This window comes from Zootoca vivipara, chromosome 16 (genome assembly GCF_965207765.1).
Source record: "Zootoca vivipara chromosome 16, rZooViv2.hap1.1, whole genome shotgun sequence".
NCBI lineage: Eukaryota > Metazoa > Chordata > Lepidosauria > Squamata > Lacertidae > Zootoca > Zootoca vivipara.
In genome coordinates this window covers 15,892,633-15,912,776 of record NC_142599.1, presented here as the reverse complement: position 1 = coordinate 15,912,776, position 20,144 = coordinate 15,892,633, and the positions used below count along the sequence as shown (strand labels likewise).

General features: G+C 46.7%; 1 protein-coding gene across 12 annotated transcripts in view; it reads left to right on the top strand.

The window, feature by feature from the left end:
* DEPDC5 (DEP domain containing 5, GATOR1 subcomplex subunit) overlaps positions 1-20,144 on the top strand; it is a 48,883-nt gene that overhangs the window by 398 nt on the left and 28,341 nt on the right. For 7 of the 12 annotated variants that reach the window (XM_035097587.3, XM_035097585.3, XM_035097586.3 and 4 more), the window contains exons 2-22: positions 461-578; positions 759-846; positions 2,125-2,171; positions 2,342-2,427; positions 3,679-3,762; positions 4,566-4,615; positions 5,360-5,429; positions 5,563-5,641; positions 6,072-6,133; positions 7,542-7,611; positions 8,662-8,734; positions 10,277-10,380; positions 11,313-11,387; positions 12,301-12,435; positions 13,038-13,099; positions 13,981-14,054; positions 14,630-14,699; positions 15,605-15,641; positions 16,159-16,279; positions 17,226-17,449; positions 19,916-20,122. In XM_035097587.3, coding sequence (XP_034953478.3) covers positions 521-578; positions 759-846; positions 2,125-2,171; positions 2,342-2,427; positions 3,679-3,762; positions 4,566-4,615; positions 5,360-5,429; positions 5,563-5,641; positions 6,072-6,133; positions 7,542-7,611; positions 8,662-8,734; positions 10,277-10,380; positions 11,313-11,387; positions 12,301-12,435; positions 13,038-13,099; positions 13,981-14,054; positions 14,630-14,699; positions 15,605-15,641; positions 16,159-16,279; positions 17,226-17,449; positions 19,916-20,122 — 1,876 coding nt within the window. In that variant the 5' untranslated portion in view covers positions 461-520. Of the gene's footprint in view, positions 1-460; positions 579-758; positions 847-2,124; positions 2,172-2,341; positions 2,428-3,678; positions 3,763-4,565; positions 4,616-5,359; positions 5,430-5,562; positions 5,642-6,071; positions 6,134-7,541; positions 7,612-8,661; positions 8,735-10,276; positions 10,381-11,312; positions 11,388-12,300; positions 12,436-13,037; positions 13,100-13,980; positions 14,055-14,629; positions 14,700-15,604; positions 15,642-16,158; positions 16,280-17,222; positions 17,450-19,915; positions 20,123-20,144 lie in introns of all 12 variants that reach the window. The other 5 variants (XM_035097583.3, XM_035097581.3, XM_035097582.3 and 2 more) reach the window with 1 other exon arrangement.

Genomic DNA, 20,144 nt, shown 5'->3' with positions numbered 1-20,144 from the left:
TCCTTGGAGCAAAGGGTGGGATATAAATACAGCAATAAATAGATGATAAATGACGGATTCCCTAACACCCTGCAAGTAACAAACTAGTGCGGCAGGAAATATTATCTGATATGCTAAATTTCTGTAGGGTAGCCTTCACAAAAAGGATTCCCATTCAAAAACAAAACAGAACAACAAAAACGCCCACCACATGAAATCTTAAGGGGGTATAGATTAAACTGCCACTCCAGTAATTTGCACAACACACCCCGTTTCTTGCTTTGGGGTAGAGGTGAAAGTGCCCCTGAGTTGGTGCAGAGTACAATTCCTGCGTTGCCACAGTGCATAACTTACTTTGTGGAATTTGCTGGTACAAAATGTGACGATGACCTTATTTTGAAGCTGAGCTGTGGGGTTGTTTTCCTTGAAATGTAGAATGGAAGTCAAGTGGTTTTGAATGCTTTGCTTGCTTATTTTGCAGAAATGCAAGACCTTGTAAAAATGCCTGGTGTCTAATAACTGAGAAGAACAAGAATTCAGGATGAAGACCAGCAAAGTCTACAAGCTCGTCATTCACAAGAAAGGCTTTGGAAGCAGCGGTCAGTAGCCATGGAGGTGGTGGAAATGCCCTCAGGGCTCTTTGTGTAAAAAGTGGTGCAATAGAGTAATCTCTATTGAAATAACTTCTCCGCAATCTGGAAATGCTGCAGGAACATCTAAATAGTAAAACAGCCCTGCAGATTTATAACCCCACCTCCCTAATTTCTCCCCCCTTTCAGACGATGAGCTTGTGGTGAACCCCAAAGTATTTCTTCAGATCAAGCTGGGAGACATTGTGGAAATTGCACACCCCAATGATGAATACAGGTGAATCCTTTTGTATTTAGGCTTTTGCATGCAGCACTTTGGGGGCATGATGCAGGAAAACGGCCATCTTTGCAGACTCCGCCAAAGGGTCGGCAGCTTTGAGGTAGGTTTGATGAAGGCCTCTAGCTTGACAAAACTAAAGTAGACATTTGCGAAGGAGTACTTCATGTGTGTATGTACAGTGGTACCTCTGGTTGCGAGCAGGATCTGTTTCGGAGGTCCGGCCGGATCCCAAGGTTTTCGCAACCCGAGGATCACTATTCTGTGCATGCATGCGGTGGTAGACCGCTTCTGTGCATGCACGCGTGGTGAAACCCGGTCCGATACTCCTGGGTTTGTCGCTTTCTTAACATGAAGTTTACTTAACCAGAGGGTTACGTAACCCAAGGTGCTACTGTATTTAGTTGGTTACAGATGCTGGCTGTTACCCTGCTGTGTTTGGCACTGAGGTAGGAACTCCAACTCCATGGGGCAGGATGGTATGTTAGCTATTATTCCAAGACTACTAGGACACATTCAGCTGGACAATACATGTTGGAATTAGTCTTAATATCTTTCCACCTCTTATGTCTTTCACTATACAGTACAGTGAAGTATTTGAATGTTGATAGTTGTCTCTTGCTGGCTCAATGGGAAATGTGTACTTGGAGGGGGGGGTTGTTTTGTGTGATCACCTTTAGCTGCTATTGTTGTATGTTTTGATTATTTGTTTACTGTGTAAGTTGCCCTGATGCCTTTCTGTAGAAGGTAATACATAAAGTTATTCTATAATTTTAAAAGTTATGGTGTGCTTTGTAAGTGCACAGAAGACATCATGCACCAGTTCCTCTAAACTCCTGACCGCTAGAGGTTCTGGCTTCATAAAGAACCTTGCCCACATCTCCTAAACCACAAAGGACAGAGCGTGGAAAGCATGGTCTTGCTAGGGTGGAGGTTCATGGAGGTTGGTTGTTGTTTTCCCTGGGAGGGACAGGCCTTTGACTGCTGCCCTAACCCTGTGCAATAGAAGAATGTCCCACTTCTAATCCAGGAGGTCACCAGGCCTATGGAGACACATGAGTGTTCAAGCCAACCACCTCTTGTGGCTTTGGCATTCTTACTACTTCCTAGACTCCCCCTTCCCAAATCAATTTAGCTTCTGGTTGCACAATGCGAATCTTGAATTAAAAGTGTAAGGGAGATGCTGATCTCTTGAAGCAGCTATGATGCCTTCCTTGGATGGCAGAGTATGTTGTAGAGGCCCAATTCATGCAGTTGTTTATCTCTCTTGTGTTCCAGCCCTTTGCTCCTGCAAGTGAAGTCACTTAAGGAGGATTTACAGAAAGGTAGGGATTTTCCTATCTTAATTTGGGATTGTCTGCTGTCAATCAGCTCTCCATCTAGGGAGTGACAAGGTCAACACCCCCTCTGTGAATTCCAATGTGAAGTCTTTGCTGGGATGACTCAGTTGGAAGCCATCTTCTCCCAATCATCTAGGATTTCCTTCTTTTCACAGAAACCATAAGTGTAGATCAGACTGTGGCACAGGTGTTCCGACTGAGACCATACCAGGATGTCCATGTGAACGTTGTTGACCCAAAGGTATTTGTGGCACTGCAGCCTTTGCCCTGAGGTATTTCCACCTGGTCTGGTTCTAAGCATGTGGGGATTGTCTCCCAGCCCAAGTCGCAAAAGCAGGTTAATCTGCTCTGTGGAGGCATTTTGCCAAGTTGCATTCTGCTGGGGTTCAGCAATTCTAGCAGGAGAGTAGCAGATCTCGGACTATGGCTGTATGCTCCTTGCTGTAGAGCAGCCTGCCTTAGATAGATGCAATTACATGCTCTGAGTACTTTCCTGATCAGCAACTACCTTGGGATGCCTCTGACTTCTTGCCCAGTGTCAGCCAGCTTGCCTTAGGGGTGTGTCTATGGTAGGGGGGTAAAGGAGACCCCTGGCCATTAGGTCCATTCGTGACTGACTCTGGGGTTGCAGCGCTCATCTCGTGTTATTGGCTGAGGGAGCCGGCGTACAGCTTCCAGGTCATGTGGCCAGCATGACATAGCCGCTTCTGGCGAACCAGAGCAGCACACGGAAACGCCGTTTACCTTCCCGCTGTAGCGGTACCTCTTTATCTACTTGCACTTTGATGTGCTTCCGAATTGCTAAGTTGGCAGGAGCTGGGACCGAGCAACAGGAACTCACCCCTTTGTGGGGATTCAAACCGCCGACCTTCTGATTGGCAAGCCCTAGGCTCTGTGGTTTAACCCACCATGCCACCCGCGTTTATGGTATCTGCCATATAAATAATGCCACCTGTGACTTTACTTGCCCAGTGTAAGAGAGGGTTGGCACAAAGAGAGTCACCAAGGACCTGGTAACACAGTTGTTTTTAAAATTTATTTAACTAGCTGCCTACGCTACTCAATTACAGGTGGTTTACATAAAATATGATCTAAAATATAGTGATATAAACAGAGTATACAAATAGCAGGCATAGTAAAGTCATCAAAATACAGTTAAAACCAATGGTTTTAAAAATTAGTATACCCAAGCTTAGCAGTTTTGCAATGGGGATCATGCATGCAAGTGTTTATCTGTCACAAGGTTTATTTTGTAAACTGCTTTGAGGTTGTTGGGGTTTTTTTTTAATCAAGTGGCGTATACATTTTCTGAAATAAACAATAATAAAATTTTGCCAAGAAATGAAAAGTTCTCTTCAGCTAAGTGGGGAGATCAGGGGAGCTTGTGCTTGTAATCAAGAGCCTACGGATTTCAGCGTCAGGTTTCCACAGGAGTAGAATTTGGCTCTCGAACACCTTAGCCATCATGCTTCTCTGCTCCCCTCCTCTTTAGGAAGTGACCCTTGACCTGGTGGAGCTGACGTTCAAGGATCAGTACATTGGGCGTGGGGACATGTGGCGACTGAAGAAGAGCTTGGTGAGGGCCCTGTGTCTAATTCTGGGAGGGAAAGTGCCCTTTGTTTATTCTCAGATAGCGATGGGCTCGACCTGGGAATCTGAGGCTGCTGCTCTGTGCATCAACTGGACAAATGCTGACGTTCAAATTTGTTACGGGACTGGGGCAATGGGATAACTGTGAGCGTCCAACAGGGTGGGGAACATCAGGGTGAATATGGCCCCCTGAGTTCTTTGTCTGGCCCTCAGAACCCTACCCTAGCCACGCCTCTTTCCCAGGCTGCACACTTCACTGAGCCCTGCCTGGCTTGAGTGTATCATTGAACTGTTATAATGTGCCTTTCTTGCCTAGATGGAGAGGTGTGGGTGTAGAAACCTCTGGATTTGGCATGGCAGAAATGTGGCCGGCTGTATGAACGAGAGAATCGCAACTATTGCTCTGCCTACTTTTGTATTTGGCCCCACCCTACTCCCAACCACTGGCATGCAGCCCTCAGGCAGTAAAAGGTTCTCACCACTAGTGTAGAACATGGGGTATTTTTTGGTTAGGGTATGAGAGGATGGCAAAGAGAGGTGGGTGCTGGGCTGAAATAAGACGTGGTAGGAATAGAGGGCAAGCAGATGAGGCGATAGCAGATGAAAGCTTCTGGGCCTCTCATAAGCATGTTTACAAATGCAGCCATGAGTGCTAGAAACCAGTCCTCCCCCCCCCCCCCCGGTGTGCTCAGGGGGAAGAGGTATGAAGAACAGTTGTCTCCTGCAAATTAAAACTGCTTTGAGTTTTCATTCCCCCTCTTTTTCTCTTTTAAACCAAATGCCTGCTAGGTTGGCACGTGTGCCTATGTCACTCAGAAGGTGGAATTTGCAGGTATTCGGTGAGTATCCATCCCCTTTGCTCCTTTTCCACATCTCTCTCTCTCTCTCTATCCCCCAGAAGTGCTTTCTTTAGAAAACTGACTGTGCAGGCGATGGTTAAGTTGCCCCCAAAGTAATAACAAAGTAATTCTAGAGCTCAAAGGGACTTCCGGAGGTCCTCTGTCCCAACTCCCCGCTCGGTGCAGGAGCCTTGCAAATGCAGCAGGTGTAGGGAACTTTTGGACCTCCAGATGTTGCTGAACTGCAATTCCCATCAGCCCCAGCAAGTGATAACGGAGGACCTCCAACATCTCTTCCAGCTCTAGAATTCTGTGGTTCCAGTTTTGAGGTTTTAATAATAAGCAGATCTGTTTGTATGGACCAGATAAATTGATTAATCAGGTTGATGGTACCGTCAACATTGAGTTGCAGCTCTAGTAACAGTATTTTGGAAATCGATGCAAACATGCCCGTGAGGAGCTCTTGAGACTCATGCATGTTCCAGGAAGTTTTTAGTGTTTGATGTTCTATTGTGTTTTTACTAATTTTTGTTGGGAGCTGCCCAGAGTGGCTGGGGCAACCTCGTCAGATGGGTGGCATATGAATAATAACTTATGGTGATGATGCACCTAAAAAGGCATTTCCTTTTTTGTTAACCCAAAGCGCTGTCCCCTCCCGCCAATACAGCCCAGCCAGTAACAGCCCCAGTTTTCATGTCCACTGTTTCGGAATGTGATAACTGATTTTCTTTGGCTTGCTTCCAGGGCTCAAGCAGGCGAGCTTTGGGTCAAAAGTGAGAAGGTCACGTGTGGCTACATCAGCGAAGACACCCGGGTAGGCTTCTTTATTCCCCACCCCAGAGTTTTCTCTCTCCCCCTTTTCAAGCGTTTGTTCTACGCTCCCGAATTGCTGTCGAGCAGCAGCTTGAGCAGTAGTTTTTTTTACTGTTCGTGTGTCTCTCTGGCAGGTTGTCTTCCGCTCAACCTCCGCCATGGTGTATATCTTCATCCAGATGAGCTGCGAAATGTGGGATTTTGACATCTACGGTATGGAGAAATAGCCTTCCTGGAGATCTGCCTGTCCCACGCCTGCTGTTAGCACTGTGCCTCCATGAGAGCTAATCCCGCTCCCGCATGGCTTGTTCTAACCTTGATTGGGTCGACAAGCAATGAGTCGTCTCTTGTGACCGGTCAACCATGGTTTGTTACTGCAAACCTTGGTTTGTTTTCCAGTTGCCTTGTGACTCTGTAGCTGGACAAGCATCTTGGGTGGGTGTGTCCAAACAACTCTGAGGTTGGTGAGGCTGAGCTCCATTTGCTCTGATGAACCAGCTTCCACTGCAAATACGGCCCCTCCCCTGTTGAACAAACACCTGGTGGGAGGAGTGTAGGTTGCAGTATCAATGCTCCTTTGAACAGAAATCACTCTTAGTCGTCGTCGTCGTCGTCCCCTGTTTTGTTTCTCTTCCCTTTGCAGGGGACCTTTACTTTGAGAAAGCTGTGAATGGTTTCCTCTCTGATCTCTTCACCAAATGGAAGGTAACTTTCTGTGTCTTTTGGCTGTAGCAATGGAATAAGAGTGTGCCTTTTACTTTGTGACCTTGGCTCATATTCAGGCCCGCTTGCAACTGGGGTAAGGAGGTGTTTTTACACTTCCTTACCCTCAATAGATATTTGAGCTTCCCCAAATGTAAATAAAACATAACCCCGATAGGAGGTTCCTTGGTGGAAGTTGCTGCCTGGTTATGATGGGGCAATTGGATCCAAAGGAGGGAGGAAAAAGGAACCTGGGGAGTCAACAGGATGCTGTAATGCAGGGAACTCCAATGTGAAGCTTACCTAGACATGATGTACTCTCAACTTCCATCAGCTGTAGCCAATGACTAAGGATGATGGGAGTTGTAGTCCCCCATCATCTGGGTGGCTCCAGGTTAGCAACCTCAGCTTGCAGGACCTTGGAGGTATGTAGCATAGCAAAAGATGTTTGTCCACTTGCTTAAATCTTTTTTACGGAGAATTGTAGCAGTTCTTCCAACTTTGGCTATGTGACTTTCAAGTAAGCAAAGAGCCATAACATTAGAAGTTAAAGAGAGGTCCAGTCCTGTCATGACATTTGTCAGGTTTCTGAATAGATACTCCCAAAGACTGAGTTTTTATTGCATGTTCATTGCTGGATTTCCACTGTAAAGCAAATATTAAATAGCCTCATTTAGTGGCTGTAACGCCTTTACATTTTTCAGGCATGAGATCAGGGTTGCCTTCCATTCAGCTTTCTAGAGAAGAAGCTGTAATTGTTGTTTGGGGGCGAGAGTTGTCCTGTGTGTGCTTGGAAATGCCCTTGTCATGGCAACATTCTCCTCAAAAAGTTATTCATAAAGCCTTAGGTTATGTCAGGAGGTGTTAGACCCAGGGGTCAGCAAACCTTTTCAGCAGGGGGCTGGTCCACTGTCCCTCAGACCTTGTGGGGGGCCGGACTATATTTTGAAAAAAAATATGAATGAATTCCTATGCCCCACAAATAACCCAGAGATACATTTCAAATAAAAGGACACTTCTACTCATGTAAAAACATTTGGCAGGCCCCACAAATAACCCAGAGATGCATTTTAAATAAAAGAACACATTCTACTCATGTAAAAACATGCTGATTTCCGGACCGTCCGCAGGCCGGATTTAGAAGGCAATTGGGCCACATCCGGCCCCCGGGCCTTAGTTTGGGGACCCTGTGTTAGACTCTAACATGGTGTCAGATTCCTCCGATGTGGAGCCTGTCCTCATGGTTAGGTCATCCTTCATTGAGACCAAGACCGAAGCAGCATCACCATTGATTGAAGCAGTTGTTTGTGTGTATGTGCCTTCTTGTGCATGCGCATGCAAGGGGGTCCCATGAGGGCTGTGACTGAGGCATTGTGCAGAACATTCACCTCCTCCCTTTCCTCTCGGTCAGGAGAAGAACTGCAGCCATGAAGTGACTGTGGTCCTGTTTTCTAGAACGTTCTATGATGCAAAATCCTTGAGTGAGTAGCTACAAGATAAATGGTTTCTCTTCTTCCCTGCTTGTAAGGGTACTTACATCTTCCTGCCTCTGTTCCTCTCTGGGACTTCCCTCTGTGTCTCCCATGCCCTCTGAGCTTTGAGCTGTTGCCTCAATCACTACTCTGCGTAGCGGAAAGGGGTGGTTGCCCTTGGTGGGTTTCTTGGGCAAGTGCTTTTGCAAGGAGTTGTATTGTTGTACTTTTCTGTGTATAAGACGCCCCCTATTTTTTGAGACTCAAATTATTAAATTTTATTTATACCCCACCCTCCCCAGCCAAGACCGGGCTCAGGGCGGCTAACACCAAATATGAAACAGTTAATTAAAATACAGTACAGCGTGAAAACAAGATTAAATACAACATTAAAATTAAAATGCAGCCTCATCGGAAAAAGGGAGAGGGGATCAAGTTGATTCCAGGCCAAAGGCCAGGCAGAACAACTCTGTCTTACAGGCCCTGCAGAAAGAAATCAAATCCCGCAGGGCCCTAGTCTCGAGACAGAGCATTCCACCAGGCCGGAGCTAATGTTGAAAAGACCCTGCCTCTGGTCGAGGCTAATCTGACTTCCTTAGGACCTGGGATTTCTAAGGTGTTGTTATTTATGGACCTTAAGGTCCTCTGTGGGGCATACTGGGAGAGGCGGTCCCGTAGGTACGAGGGTCCTCATAAGAAAATGGGGGGAGATGGCTCAGAGTTGTTGAGGTTTTTTTAGGGGGGATTGCCGAAAATCCGCCTCTCATCTGTTCCCTCACCGGCAGAAGCTGCCAATCGCCCGCCCAATTGCCGCAGCGTCAGCCAATCAACACCAGCCCTTGACGCAGCAATCGATAACACAGACAATAGCCACTGACAACCATGGCAGCAACCAATCAGACGCCCACCCTATGCACTATCCATGTATAAGACGACCCCCCCTTTTAAGCATCATTTTTAAATAAAAAAAAGCCTAGTCTTATACATGGGAAAGTACGGTACTGTGAATATTGCTGGTCTGCAGGGATGGTCTTTACATCTTGCGGCTGTCTCTTGTAGATGAATTTCCAGAGACACAGCGTGCCTCAATTCAGCAAGATCATGAAGGAAGATTCTATGAAGATTTTTACAAGTAGGTTTCCCATGTGGTCCTTCAATTGCGTATCTGTGGTCTATTTCCAATTTTGTGTGTGTGTGTGTGTGTGTGAGTGAGAGAGAGAGAGAGAGAGAGAGAGATGCACAAACACACATATTACCCCTCATACTTGATCTAGTAACCTATAAGGGGAAAACATGGCAGCATAGCTGCCAAGTACCCCGTTTTCCCCGGGAAACCCCCGTTTTTACTTACCTTTTCCCGGTGGTCCCCCGTATCACTTCGTCTCCCGTTTTTCTCCGTTATTTTCTCCTGCCGACGGCCATTTCCCCCCCCCCCCCCGATTTGCCCTTCTATGGGCACAAAAAAATGGCCGCCGCTGGCTTCAAAAGTAGCTTCTACGCATGACCGGAAGTGCGTCGACGCAACTTCCGGTGTCGGCCTGCCCATCTATGGGCACCAAAAATGGCCGCCGCCGACACCGGAAGTCGCGTTGACGCACTTCCGGTCATGCATAGAAGCTACTTTTGAAGCCGCCGGCGGCCATTTTGGGTGCCCATAGAAGGGCAAAGCGACACCGGAAGTTACGTCGACGCAACTTCCGGTGTCACACGGCTGCCGGTCCCGGATTCTGCAGTCCGGGACTTGGAAGGTAAGCATGGCAGTTGCTAAAGAATTGGAAGAATTCCATTCCTTTTCAACAACTTGTTTTTTCTAAGCTAAAACCCAGGCATCCCCAAACTGTGGCCCTCCAGATGCTTTGGCCTACAACTCCCATGATCCCTAGCTAACAGGACTAGTGGTTGGGGAAGATGGGAATTGTAGTCCAAAACATCTGGAGGGCCGAAGTTTGGGGATGCCTGCTAAAACCTGATGAGTTTATGTTTATGCAGGAAGTAACTGTTATGTCTTACGCTAAGGCATCCCTGAATTTTTTTTAAGTATGCTAATAAATCTGTGTTTTGCAACTGAAATGTTTAATTTGGAAAATGCCGTTTGGCTACAAAATGGACAACTTTTGTAGTATTTTGGAGGGGCAGGAGAAGATGGAAGGGGTCTGTGAGGGACAGCAAAAGCTCTGTGACTGAAAGTTTTTGCTGAAATGTTTCTTAAATTTTAGTAGAAACTGCAGGTGCTTGGGTTTTTTTTTTGCCTCATAACCTTGAGTACTAGTAAGCGGCCGCTATCCTGGGGAATTTCCTCTATATTGCGAGATGCTGAATTAGTGTTTGCAGGTGTCTTTAACGTTTGGGTTACATGCTAGTCCATTGTGAAGCAGCATTTGGAAAAGTCCCCACCAAAAATTGCATTTTCCTAGTGCTAAGCTCCCACAGGGAAGAGAATGGCTGTTTGCCCATGATGGCTATGCTGTGCCTCCATAGTCAGAGGCACCAAGGCTTCTGAATACCAGTCACTGGAATCCACAGGCAGGGAGAGGGCTGGATTAGGTGGGCCATTGGCCTGATCCAGCAGGCTCTTCTTTCTCCCTTCCCTTTCCACCCTTAAGTCCTTACATTATCTGTAAAGGACTGTGCTGGTTCCATTTCTCTCCTACTCAGTCCCAGCGCTTCCTTACAGGGTGGTGGTTCAGAACGAAAGACGAGAGGAGTGGACATCATTGCTTGTGACCATTAAGAAACTCTTCATCCAGTACCCTATCCTGGTGCGTTTGGAGCAGGCAGGTGGGGCACTCTTACTATTTTTACTATATTAGTGCTGATGGTTATTATTACAATCGCAAAAAAGGTAGTATTCTAAATCTCATCAGTGTAATGAGTAATGCAAACACTCTTGGAACTTGTCACAAGGCAGCCTTCCCCAGACTTTGGGCCCTCCAGATGTTGTGAACTACAATTCCCATCAGCCCCAACCACCACAGAGATGCTCCTATCAGCCATGGCAAAATACAGGCATTCTGTCTTGGGTTGATGGGAGCTGTAGTCCAAACATCGCAATAGGCCGGGGGGGGGGGATAGGTCTGCAGCATGCACCAGGTTTGTTTGTTTTTATTCTCCTACTGTGTATCGACATGGTCATTCAATGTTGCGGTTTTTAAACTGTGTCTATACTTGACTAGGCGCTCTAGGAAAATGTTGAAGGGTGGGGTGGAAAGGGAGAGCTGGAAAGCTGCAGTAATCCCCCCCCCCCCAGCTTGGAAAGCTTTGATTTTCATATATTTATTTATTTTATTGAAATATTTATAAATTGCACTTGGGTGTAAAATATCACAAGGTGGCGTGCGACGTAAAAAAAACACCTGGTGAAAGCAGTTATAAAATATCAAAACACGCCAGCAAAAGCTGGGATTAGACAAATCCCTTCCGGTGTTGAAAGCAGCATGGCTGTGTGAATATCAGCTGCTGAGAATCACTGCTGGTGCTGGTGCTGCTGCTGCTGCTGCTGCTGCTGCTGTGCTTATGGGCTTCCCAGAAGAGGTATCTGGTCTTCTGCAGTGAGAACAGGATGCTGGGCTATATGGGCCCCCTTTGGCCTGTTCCAGCTCTCCTTACGCTCCTAATTCATCAGGCAAAGGAATAATAAAAATTGGCTTCAAATATTATAGCTGAAATATGACGATCTCTTTCTCCTTTCTCCTTCGTAATTAACCCTCTAGAGGGATTTCCTCCGGGGTACAATTCCACCTCTGCTCAAGGAAATTATTTGGAAGCCATAAACCTCTCTTTCAATGGTGAGTAGAGGGGGAAACATCTTGTACCACTTGAACACGAAGGAGCCGTCTGTACACAGGCAGGGACCTGGCTCCTCCTCCTCACATGAATGTCACCTGTTCTTACAGGATAGATCAGATTGGAAAGGCCAGTAACTCGCACAGTTCTGACTTAGGGGATAATTCAGTGGCATTCAAAGTTTCTGTCTTCAGCAGGATTTCTACCTTGTTGATTTAATTTGCCAAGAAACCCCTGAGCATTTGGAATGGAATTCATTTCACGCTGCTGAAGATTCTTGTTTTATTTCTAGTGCACATGCTCTGTGACTGTGGGACGCTAGCCTAGCCTGGTGGGTTGTGTACTGAGAGTGACCAATAGGAGGCACCCAGTACTAACCTGAGTCTACATCAGCCTTCCCCAACCTGGTGCCCTCTGGGCTACAGCTTTCATCAGCCCCAGCCAGAGTGGCAACTTTGCCTGTGTCTCACAAACAGCCCCCAGTCCTCTTCTGTACATAAATAAACACACACATACACACACCCTTTTTTGGAGTGGTGGTGAATGACCTTGGAAATGCAGGAGGGATTTTTTTGACCCACCTCTAGTATAACTGCTGAGGGTCTTCATTAGTGAAACCAGCAAATTCTTGACTCCAATGGATTGAATATCCAGTTCAGGACTTTTAACTGTCTCATACAAGTTTCTGTAAGCTGGTGAACTGCATGTTGTTGTTGTTGACCTGCCTTCACCCTAAGGTCCCAGGTCCTCAATTAAAACTCAATATTAAAAAAAAGAACCAGTTTAAAGCACCTTACAAAGTTCACATCTGAACTTTTAGGAAGCTGTTGTCAATTAGAGCAAATTATCCTTTGATAGGCATATTATGTGCAAACGATTGCATGTTCTTTTGCTTCTGACTTTTCCTGCTTTTAGTGTTCGACAAGCATTACATCAATCGAAACTTTGACCGGACGGGGCAGATGTCCGTAGTCATCACGCCTGGCGTGGGAGTCTTCGAAGTGGACCGGCTCCTCATGATCTTGACCAAGCAGCGCATGATAGATAATGGTAAAATGGTCTTCGTGGCAGGCGGTGGGAAAGGGCTGTGTAGTTCAGTGGGGAGAGTAGCCTCTTTGCAAGCAAAACCTCCCCTGGCGGCATTTTCCAGGGAGGACCTGGGAAGAAGAAAGACTCCTTGCCTGTATCCCTGGAGAGTGGCTCCCTGCAGATGTCGACCAGATGTGGGGGCCCTTCTCCAGATGTTGTTGGGCTCCAGTTCCCATCAGGCCCTGCAGCCAGCATGGCCAGTGATAAGGGATGGTGATGAAAGCAACATCTGGTTTGCCATTCCTGGGGACGCTGAGCTGGATGGGCAAGCAGCCTGACTCTGCTGCATAAGGCAGCTTCCTATCTGTGTTCATTCTCACTTTAGAACATCTCCAAAATGAAGAGATGACCTCTTTTTTTAGACATTGCTTTGAGAGTTGGGCCCTTTGGAAAACATGAAATCCTTTTGTTTAAGAAGTGTCTTAAGTGATGGGTGACCCAAGTGGGAAAACTTTTCATTGCTGGTCTATGAGTGGCATGGGGACCTTCCTTGTCCAGCACCAGGACACCACGTGGCTATTAACAAACTCATCTTCCTCACCCTGCTTTGCTTGCTTCTGTAGGGATTGGGGTGGACTTGGTGTGCATGGGAGAGCAGCCCCTCCACGCCGTGCCCCTCTTCAAGGTAAGGTCCGTGGGGTTGTATGCCTATTTTCTTTCCTCCTCCTCCACCTCTGCCGCACCTGTCAGCTAGCTGTTTCCCTCCTCCAGCTGATTCTTGTGCCAGAAAAAAATTCAACCAATTAAATAAAAAGCCATAATTCTGTTTCCACACTACCGGCTCTTCAATAAAAGCACATCCTCTAGTAAGGGCTGAGTACATAGAGAAATAAAAGAGATTGGAGGTGGGGGGCAAGAAGGAAAAGGTATGGGAAAGGAACAAACTGCTGAACACCTGCACTGCCTAATTACCAAAAGCCAGGCTTGTTTCCAGGATGCGTGTTAGGCCTCTATCTTTCTCCAAACTATTGAGGGTTAGGAACTTTTCCCTCCTAAATCGGACTCCCTCAACATGGCGCCATTCAGATGTTTGGGGCTATAATTCTCATCGGCCCCAGCTAGCTTGGCTGTATGATTCCCAGGACTGGTGGTAGTGCAAAGCATCTGGGGGGGCACCAGGTTGGGGAAAGCTGTTTTAAACGAGAGGGCTTATAATCTTGACCACCAGCTTCTGGGTTTAATCCAACGACATCACTGCCAAAGCAGAATGATTTCTGCTCCCATAACGTAACTTCTCCTCCCTCCTGTACCCTCCCAGATCTGCTCAGGGGGGTAAGAGAACCCTCATGGCATATATGGGTGGGTGTGCAAGGGGTATGCTGTGGAGAGGAGAGGGAGAGAGAGTTCTGCTGAATTAATGGCTTTTTTGGCTGCCACCCTCTGTATCCTGTGTCAGATTCCTTTCTTGCAACTGTCCATTCCCATGGATTCCCAGAATGCAGTACAAACTAGCTGCAAAAAGCATCCAGTTAACATGATGCCTTTTCCAAACTCTTCTTCTCTTAGCTGCACAATCGCTGCAGTCCTGGGGACTCTCGCATGGGAGATGACTACAATATACCACACTGGATAAACCACAGGTGCGTGTTTGAAGTTGGAACTGTTGCAGCCAAGGCTCCACCTTGGGCAATGCTCACATGAGCCTGTCTTCCCTCTCCGCTTTTGGTACTTGGGAATCCTCTCTGCTCTCCCTCCCCTCTCAAACCTCAGCCCTGGGCAGTCTTGTCCTCAGCCTCCACGGAATCTGCTCTAGTGTTGCTTTGAATGCCTGTATAGGTGTTTCCTGTATTGCTTTTCTCTTTAAAACATGGAAGCTGGTTAGTTTTGTTTCCCCCTAATCTCAGCTTGTCATTACATGTGAATCAGAGATTGTGGGTTACAACAAACTGCGGCTAGTTTTAACAAGCCAGATCCAGAAACCATGGTCTGAAGTTGGCCTGTTTTGAAAGTGGCCAATTTGTTGTAAACCGCAGTCTTTGGCTTATTAAGATCAGGCTGGAGATGAAATGCTACCACCGAGTCAGAAAGGAGATGGAGTGAATGTGCAAACCTGAGTCTCACTTGGGCTTGATCCAGTTTGTGTGTGTAGTCGCTTAAACCATGGTTTAGTGTTACATGCAAACTGAGCCATTGTCTTTCTACTTTCCTTTGCTAGTTTCTACACCTCCAAAAGCCAGCTCCAGTGTAACAGCTTCACTCCACGGATCAAACTGGCTGCCAGGAAAGTAAGTGGGCTCTGTTAAGACGGGGCTGCCAACCTTTTTTTGGGGGGGGGGGCAGTGGACACATTAGGAAGTTGCACTAGTCACTAAACAACTGTGTAAAAAAAGGATGAGCTAGGACAAGCAGGAAGAGCAAACCATATGTCATGCCTCATTGATTTTTGAGGGGATATTTGCTGAGACCTTTTGTGGGCACCATAGGAAGTACTGGTGGCTTCACTGATACCTGTGGGTATTACTTTGGCAGCTCCTGATAGAAGAGCATTTTCCCTGACTCACTTCCTCTCCCCACACCCTTTAGCTGAGTCATGTTGTCATAGTGGGCAGCTTTACGAGTTCCGCATTGGTATTGGGGGGGGGGGTGTTACACCTCAGCCATCAGGGGTGATCTTTATTCATTTACTTTGGCCGATGCATGAAATGTAGCAGATGCTTCTCTGTAAAAAATGCAATCACCACACAGGCAATTTCAACCTTGCACAATTGAAAGCTGGCTGGTTGAAGTTGCGTGAAATAATTGCATGCAAGGTGGGAGACCTTAAAAGCTGCATTTGCACCAGGTTTTCCCAGCACATAAATTACTTTTAAGCTCTCCTCCAAGCTTACTGGGCTCTAGGAGTCTTTTTCTCAACCTTGCTTGAAAAGTAAGGATAGTCGCATGGGGGTGGTTCATATGGAACATGGCCCCCGCCCAGATGCATTTGTACTGTAGGCTTTTAAAACGGTAAGAGTTCACCAAGCACTTCAGTGTGAGATTTGGGGGGCTCATTGGGTGACTGGATGAATTGTCAGAATATTCCTGGTCTGAATCTTATCACTTGTAATGCAGTGACCGTTCCATGGCCAAATTAACTTAAGTTTCCAATTCTTTCTTTCCTTTGCCATTTTTCGTTCCGCTTGGATTCCAGCCGCAGAGTGAAAAACTGAAAAGTAGCAGGGATGCCTGTGAGTAGTCATTCCAGGTTGTTATTGTGAAAGGGCCCTACCTCCAATGATCGTTGACAGATTGGATTTATATCCTCCAAGGTGGCAGACATGCTTGTCCTCCTTCCCATTTTATCTTCACAACAACCCTGCAAGACAGGTTCAGCTGAGAGGCAGTGAACCAGCCCAAGGTCACCCAGTGAGCTTTGTGGCTGACTGGGGATTTGAACCCTGGTCTCCCAGGTCCCAGTCTGACACCTTAACCACTACTCCATGCTGGCTGTTAGAGGCAGTCAGTGCCTCTCAGCACCCATTGCTGGGAATCCCAGGTGGGGAGATAGCTGCTGTTGCTTTCAGGTCCTGCTTCCAAAGAGGTATCTGGTTGGCTACTAGGAGAACAGGCAATTGGACCACACGGACCTTTCGTCTGTCCTAGCAGGGGAAATTCTTATGCTGATATTATGCCGCTTTGCCCAAGAACGGAAACCTGGTCAGTAAAAGCTGCCCCAATAAATAATGTGCTGTTACTGCCTTCCAGCTTTGGGAGCCCCGAAAGAGACAGAGAACGCTCTCCCCATCCAAGTGGATTATGATGGTTACGACGCCCAGGTCTTCCGTCTGCCGGGGCCGTCCAGAGCTCAGCGTTGTACCACCTTCAGGTAAAGAAGCTTGCGAGGCAACGAGCCAAATTGGATGGTGTGCTTGTGGGCCATTGCCAAACGAATCTGGAGCAGCCTTTGCAAAGGAGGGGGCATAGATCCACACACCCCCTTCCCCGTCAGCTTCACATTTCTGCTGGGCTTCCAGCCTGCATCTGCTGTTTAAACCATGAGTTCCATCAAAGCACACCTGGAAAATGGTTTCCTGCTGTATCTTCCCAAGGAATTTTTCCCCATTTCTTTTTTCTTTTCTTTGTTTTAAAAAAACCCTTCACAATCAGCTTACTGTGATTGGTTAATTCAGGGGTGGGGAACCTTTTTTACTCGGAGGGCCACATTCCCTTCCCGGCAGCTTGCTGAGGGCCATGTGCAAAGAAGCAAATGCTACATTTGTCGATGTATTCTTCATCAGCTCTAGTTTCATAGTTTCAAGGTCAAAGCGTACCATTCATGAAAACATGAAAAACATGAATGGGTACGCTTTGACCTTGAAACTATGAAACTAGAGCTGATGAAGAATAAACCCGAAACAGGGCCTTGTCCTGGATTTCTAAAAACTGGATTGCTACTGGAATTTGTCTTACTATTCTCAACTTAAAACTTTCTAAAAATTAATCTACTACCTGGCCAGAGCTCTTGGAACCTTTTCATTTGATTTTCTCAACTCTCCAAGGACTCCAATTTATTTAACATTTGTCGATGTGGGCTTATTTCAGAACACTTTAACACCATCAAAGTTTTCGGGAGCACATCTCAGCCAGGCAAAAATGCTTAGGCTGCAAATCAGGGAAGCGTTCCAAAGGCCAGCTTAGAGATCCTGTGAGGGCCGCATTTGGGCCCCAGGCCTGAGGTTCCCCACCCCTGAATTAAGTGACAAAAGGTCTGTGTGACATGACTGGAGCTGGGCCTTTGCCCTCCCTTTCCCCCTGGTGCTTTTTGCCAGCAGGTCCATCCGGGAACGAGAGAGCCGCCCCCGGAAGAGCTCCAGCTCCTACGACGTCTCCTCCAGCCCTTCCCTGCAGAGTCGGCCTCTGCCCCCGGAAGAGGTGAGGAGCCAGGCCTCGGACGACAGCTCCCTGGGCAAGATCTCCAACATCCTGATGATCCCCCGCCAGCACCTCCACCTCCAGTACGAAGTCAGCAGCTCCTTGGGCTACACCAGCACCCGAGGTCAGGATGAGGCCCGATGTGAAGTGGGAGCAATTCGCTCCTTTTGAACGTATCGTCGTTTCGTTTCTTACTGTGGATTATTTCGTTAGACGTTGCCTGCGTGTCACCTCCCAAAACATACAGGCTTCAGAAAAAAAGAACTTATTTTTTAGGGTGAGGGCGGCATTTGAAATAAAAAAAATTGTACAGGCAACCCTCATTTTGCACGGGGGTTATGTTCCGGACCCCGTGCGCGTGCCGGCAGAGCGAGCGTAAGCCTGCTCTGCCCCTTTTTGTGTCCTTATGAGGTTTCCGTGCTACTTCTGGGTTCGCTGCTGTGCGCATGTGCACAATCGTGCATCATTCAGACATGCCTAAACCGGTTGTTGTCTGTAATTCATAGAATCATAGAGTTGGAAGAGACCACAAGGGCCATCCAGTCCAACCCCCTGCCAAGCAGGAAACACCATCAAAGCATTCTTGACATATGGCTGTCAATCCTCTGCTTAAAGACCTCCAAAGAAGGAGACTCTACCACACTTCTTGGCAGCAAATTCCACTGTCGAACAGCTCTTACTGTCAGGAAGTTCTTCCTAATGTTTAGTTGGAATCTTCTTTCTTGTAGTTTGAATCCATTGCTCCGTGTCCGCTTCTCTGGAGCAGCAGAAAACAACCTTTCACCCTCCTCTATATGATATCCTTTTATATATTGTTTTGGTTCAGATCATGGAACCCTTTACAATGATAGACAACACATCCTTTCCCTCTTAGAATGCTTTATTATCAAATCAGTAAATGTCATAGTTGCATCCTATATTTCTTTATTGGCGATTATGACAACTATCCTTTTTTTAAAAAATACCCCCCATTCCACTTTTCCTTTTATCCCCCCCCTGAAACCTGTTTGTAGATTGTTCTAAATTGTCCCCAGCGAGGCCTCCTCACTTCCTGAGCCAGCCTTCATCCCCTTGGCTCATGGCACCCCTCCTATCTCGCCTGCTCCGTCTTAAGTGCCCTTGTCCTCCTCCTCCGAATAACAGCATGTGGAGTGGGTAGCCTACTTCTCTGACCCACTTATCAAATCATTTAAGGAGGTTGGCTTAGTTGGGGAGCCCCTTGGGGGAGTCCCCCCTTACAGCCTCAAACTAATTAGCAGCTGTTTTCCCAGGTGGATTTACTGTCTTATCATACCTTTTTTTAAAAGGGTCTTTTAAAACATCCCTGTGAGGTCCAGCGTTCTCAGGGGTTAGGTAGGGAGCTGGACTTGTCCAGAGGGACTCTAGGATTCAGGGGACCTTGAGCAGGTGGTTCTTTCTCAGCTTCAGGTACCGAAAGCCTCACCGTGGCGTTTTGAAGGCAAAAAAAATAGAGAGAAGAAGCTAAAAGGTCTTGTTTCTTGCCCCTGCTTTTAGTCTAATTGTGGGTTATTATAATTGTGCATTTACTTTAATCTTTTGCAAGCTGATTTAATATTTTGCAAGCAAATAGGGTGCACATTTATGTATACATACACATCATTGTCTAATAACTGGCCTGAAATCAGAGATCTTTGATTGAATAAGTCATTTGTGGACAGCCTGTGTTAAGATTGGTGCTTTCACTAAAATAATTCTGATTAAATAATTCACTGAATTGGTTCAAAAGTATCCGAATTGCCCCTGTGAGTAGTTCCTATGTTTTCCAGGTAAAGTGAACAGGAATTAAGTTCCCTTTGCAGTGGACCTTTCTGCGATTTTAAATTCAGTTTAGTTTTGTAGCCATTGCATTTACCATTTTTTACCTGTTTGAAGAGTTATGCTGCTGTGTAAGCTTAAAGATTACAAGGAAAAATAAATACAGCAATCATTCATGTTTAATATTAATAGAAAACAAAGAAGCTAAAGTACTTAAAGTACTTAAACAGCACCCGCTGGACTTAATGATTTTTCTTATTTCATAAAAAAAATTTTTTTTTAAAAAAAACCCTTGATTTGTTAAAAACAAACAAACCTCAAAGCGGTTTAAATGTTCAGAAAGTTAAAAACCAGCAACAAACTGAAAGCACATCAGCCATTCTAGACATCTGGGTAGGCTCAATAGGCAGGGAGTTCCAAAGTGCAGGTGCCACCATACTAAAACATAAATGAACTTGGGTATGTTGCCTCCAAGATGGTTCCTCCTCTCCCCCCGCTTTTGCCTGGGCTGGCAGAGCAAAGATGTTTACATGCCTGAGTCAAAAACACCACCCAGCATTCCTGCCCCTCAATGGGGCACAATCTCCTCTGAAGCTTTCCAGGTTAAGCCTTGTTGGGGTGAGTGGGGGCTGTGCAAAATCACCCTGTTCGTGCCCAGTGGGTTCAGTCTGTCCGTTTCCCATTACAGTCCCACCCACCCCCAAAAAAATCTGCTGTGTGGGGCATGTGTCTTAAAGGGCTGCTCGGTAGGCTCCTTATGTGCCTGTCGGATTTCTCCCTATTGATGCGAAGTTTTTTGTTGTCGTCATTTCAGACGCCCTGGAGAATATGATGGAGTCCCAGCAGCGAGACTCCAGTGCCCCAGGGAGATTTCACGTCGGGAGTGCCGAGTCCATGCTGCACATCCGTTCTGCTGGGGGGTATGCGCCGCAGAGGGCCCTCATCAACCCCTTTGCCCCCTCCAGGATGCCCATGAAACTCACATCGAACCGGAGGCGCTGGATGCACACGTTCCCTGTGGGTAAGAAGGCAGAAAGCGAGGC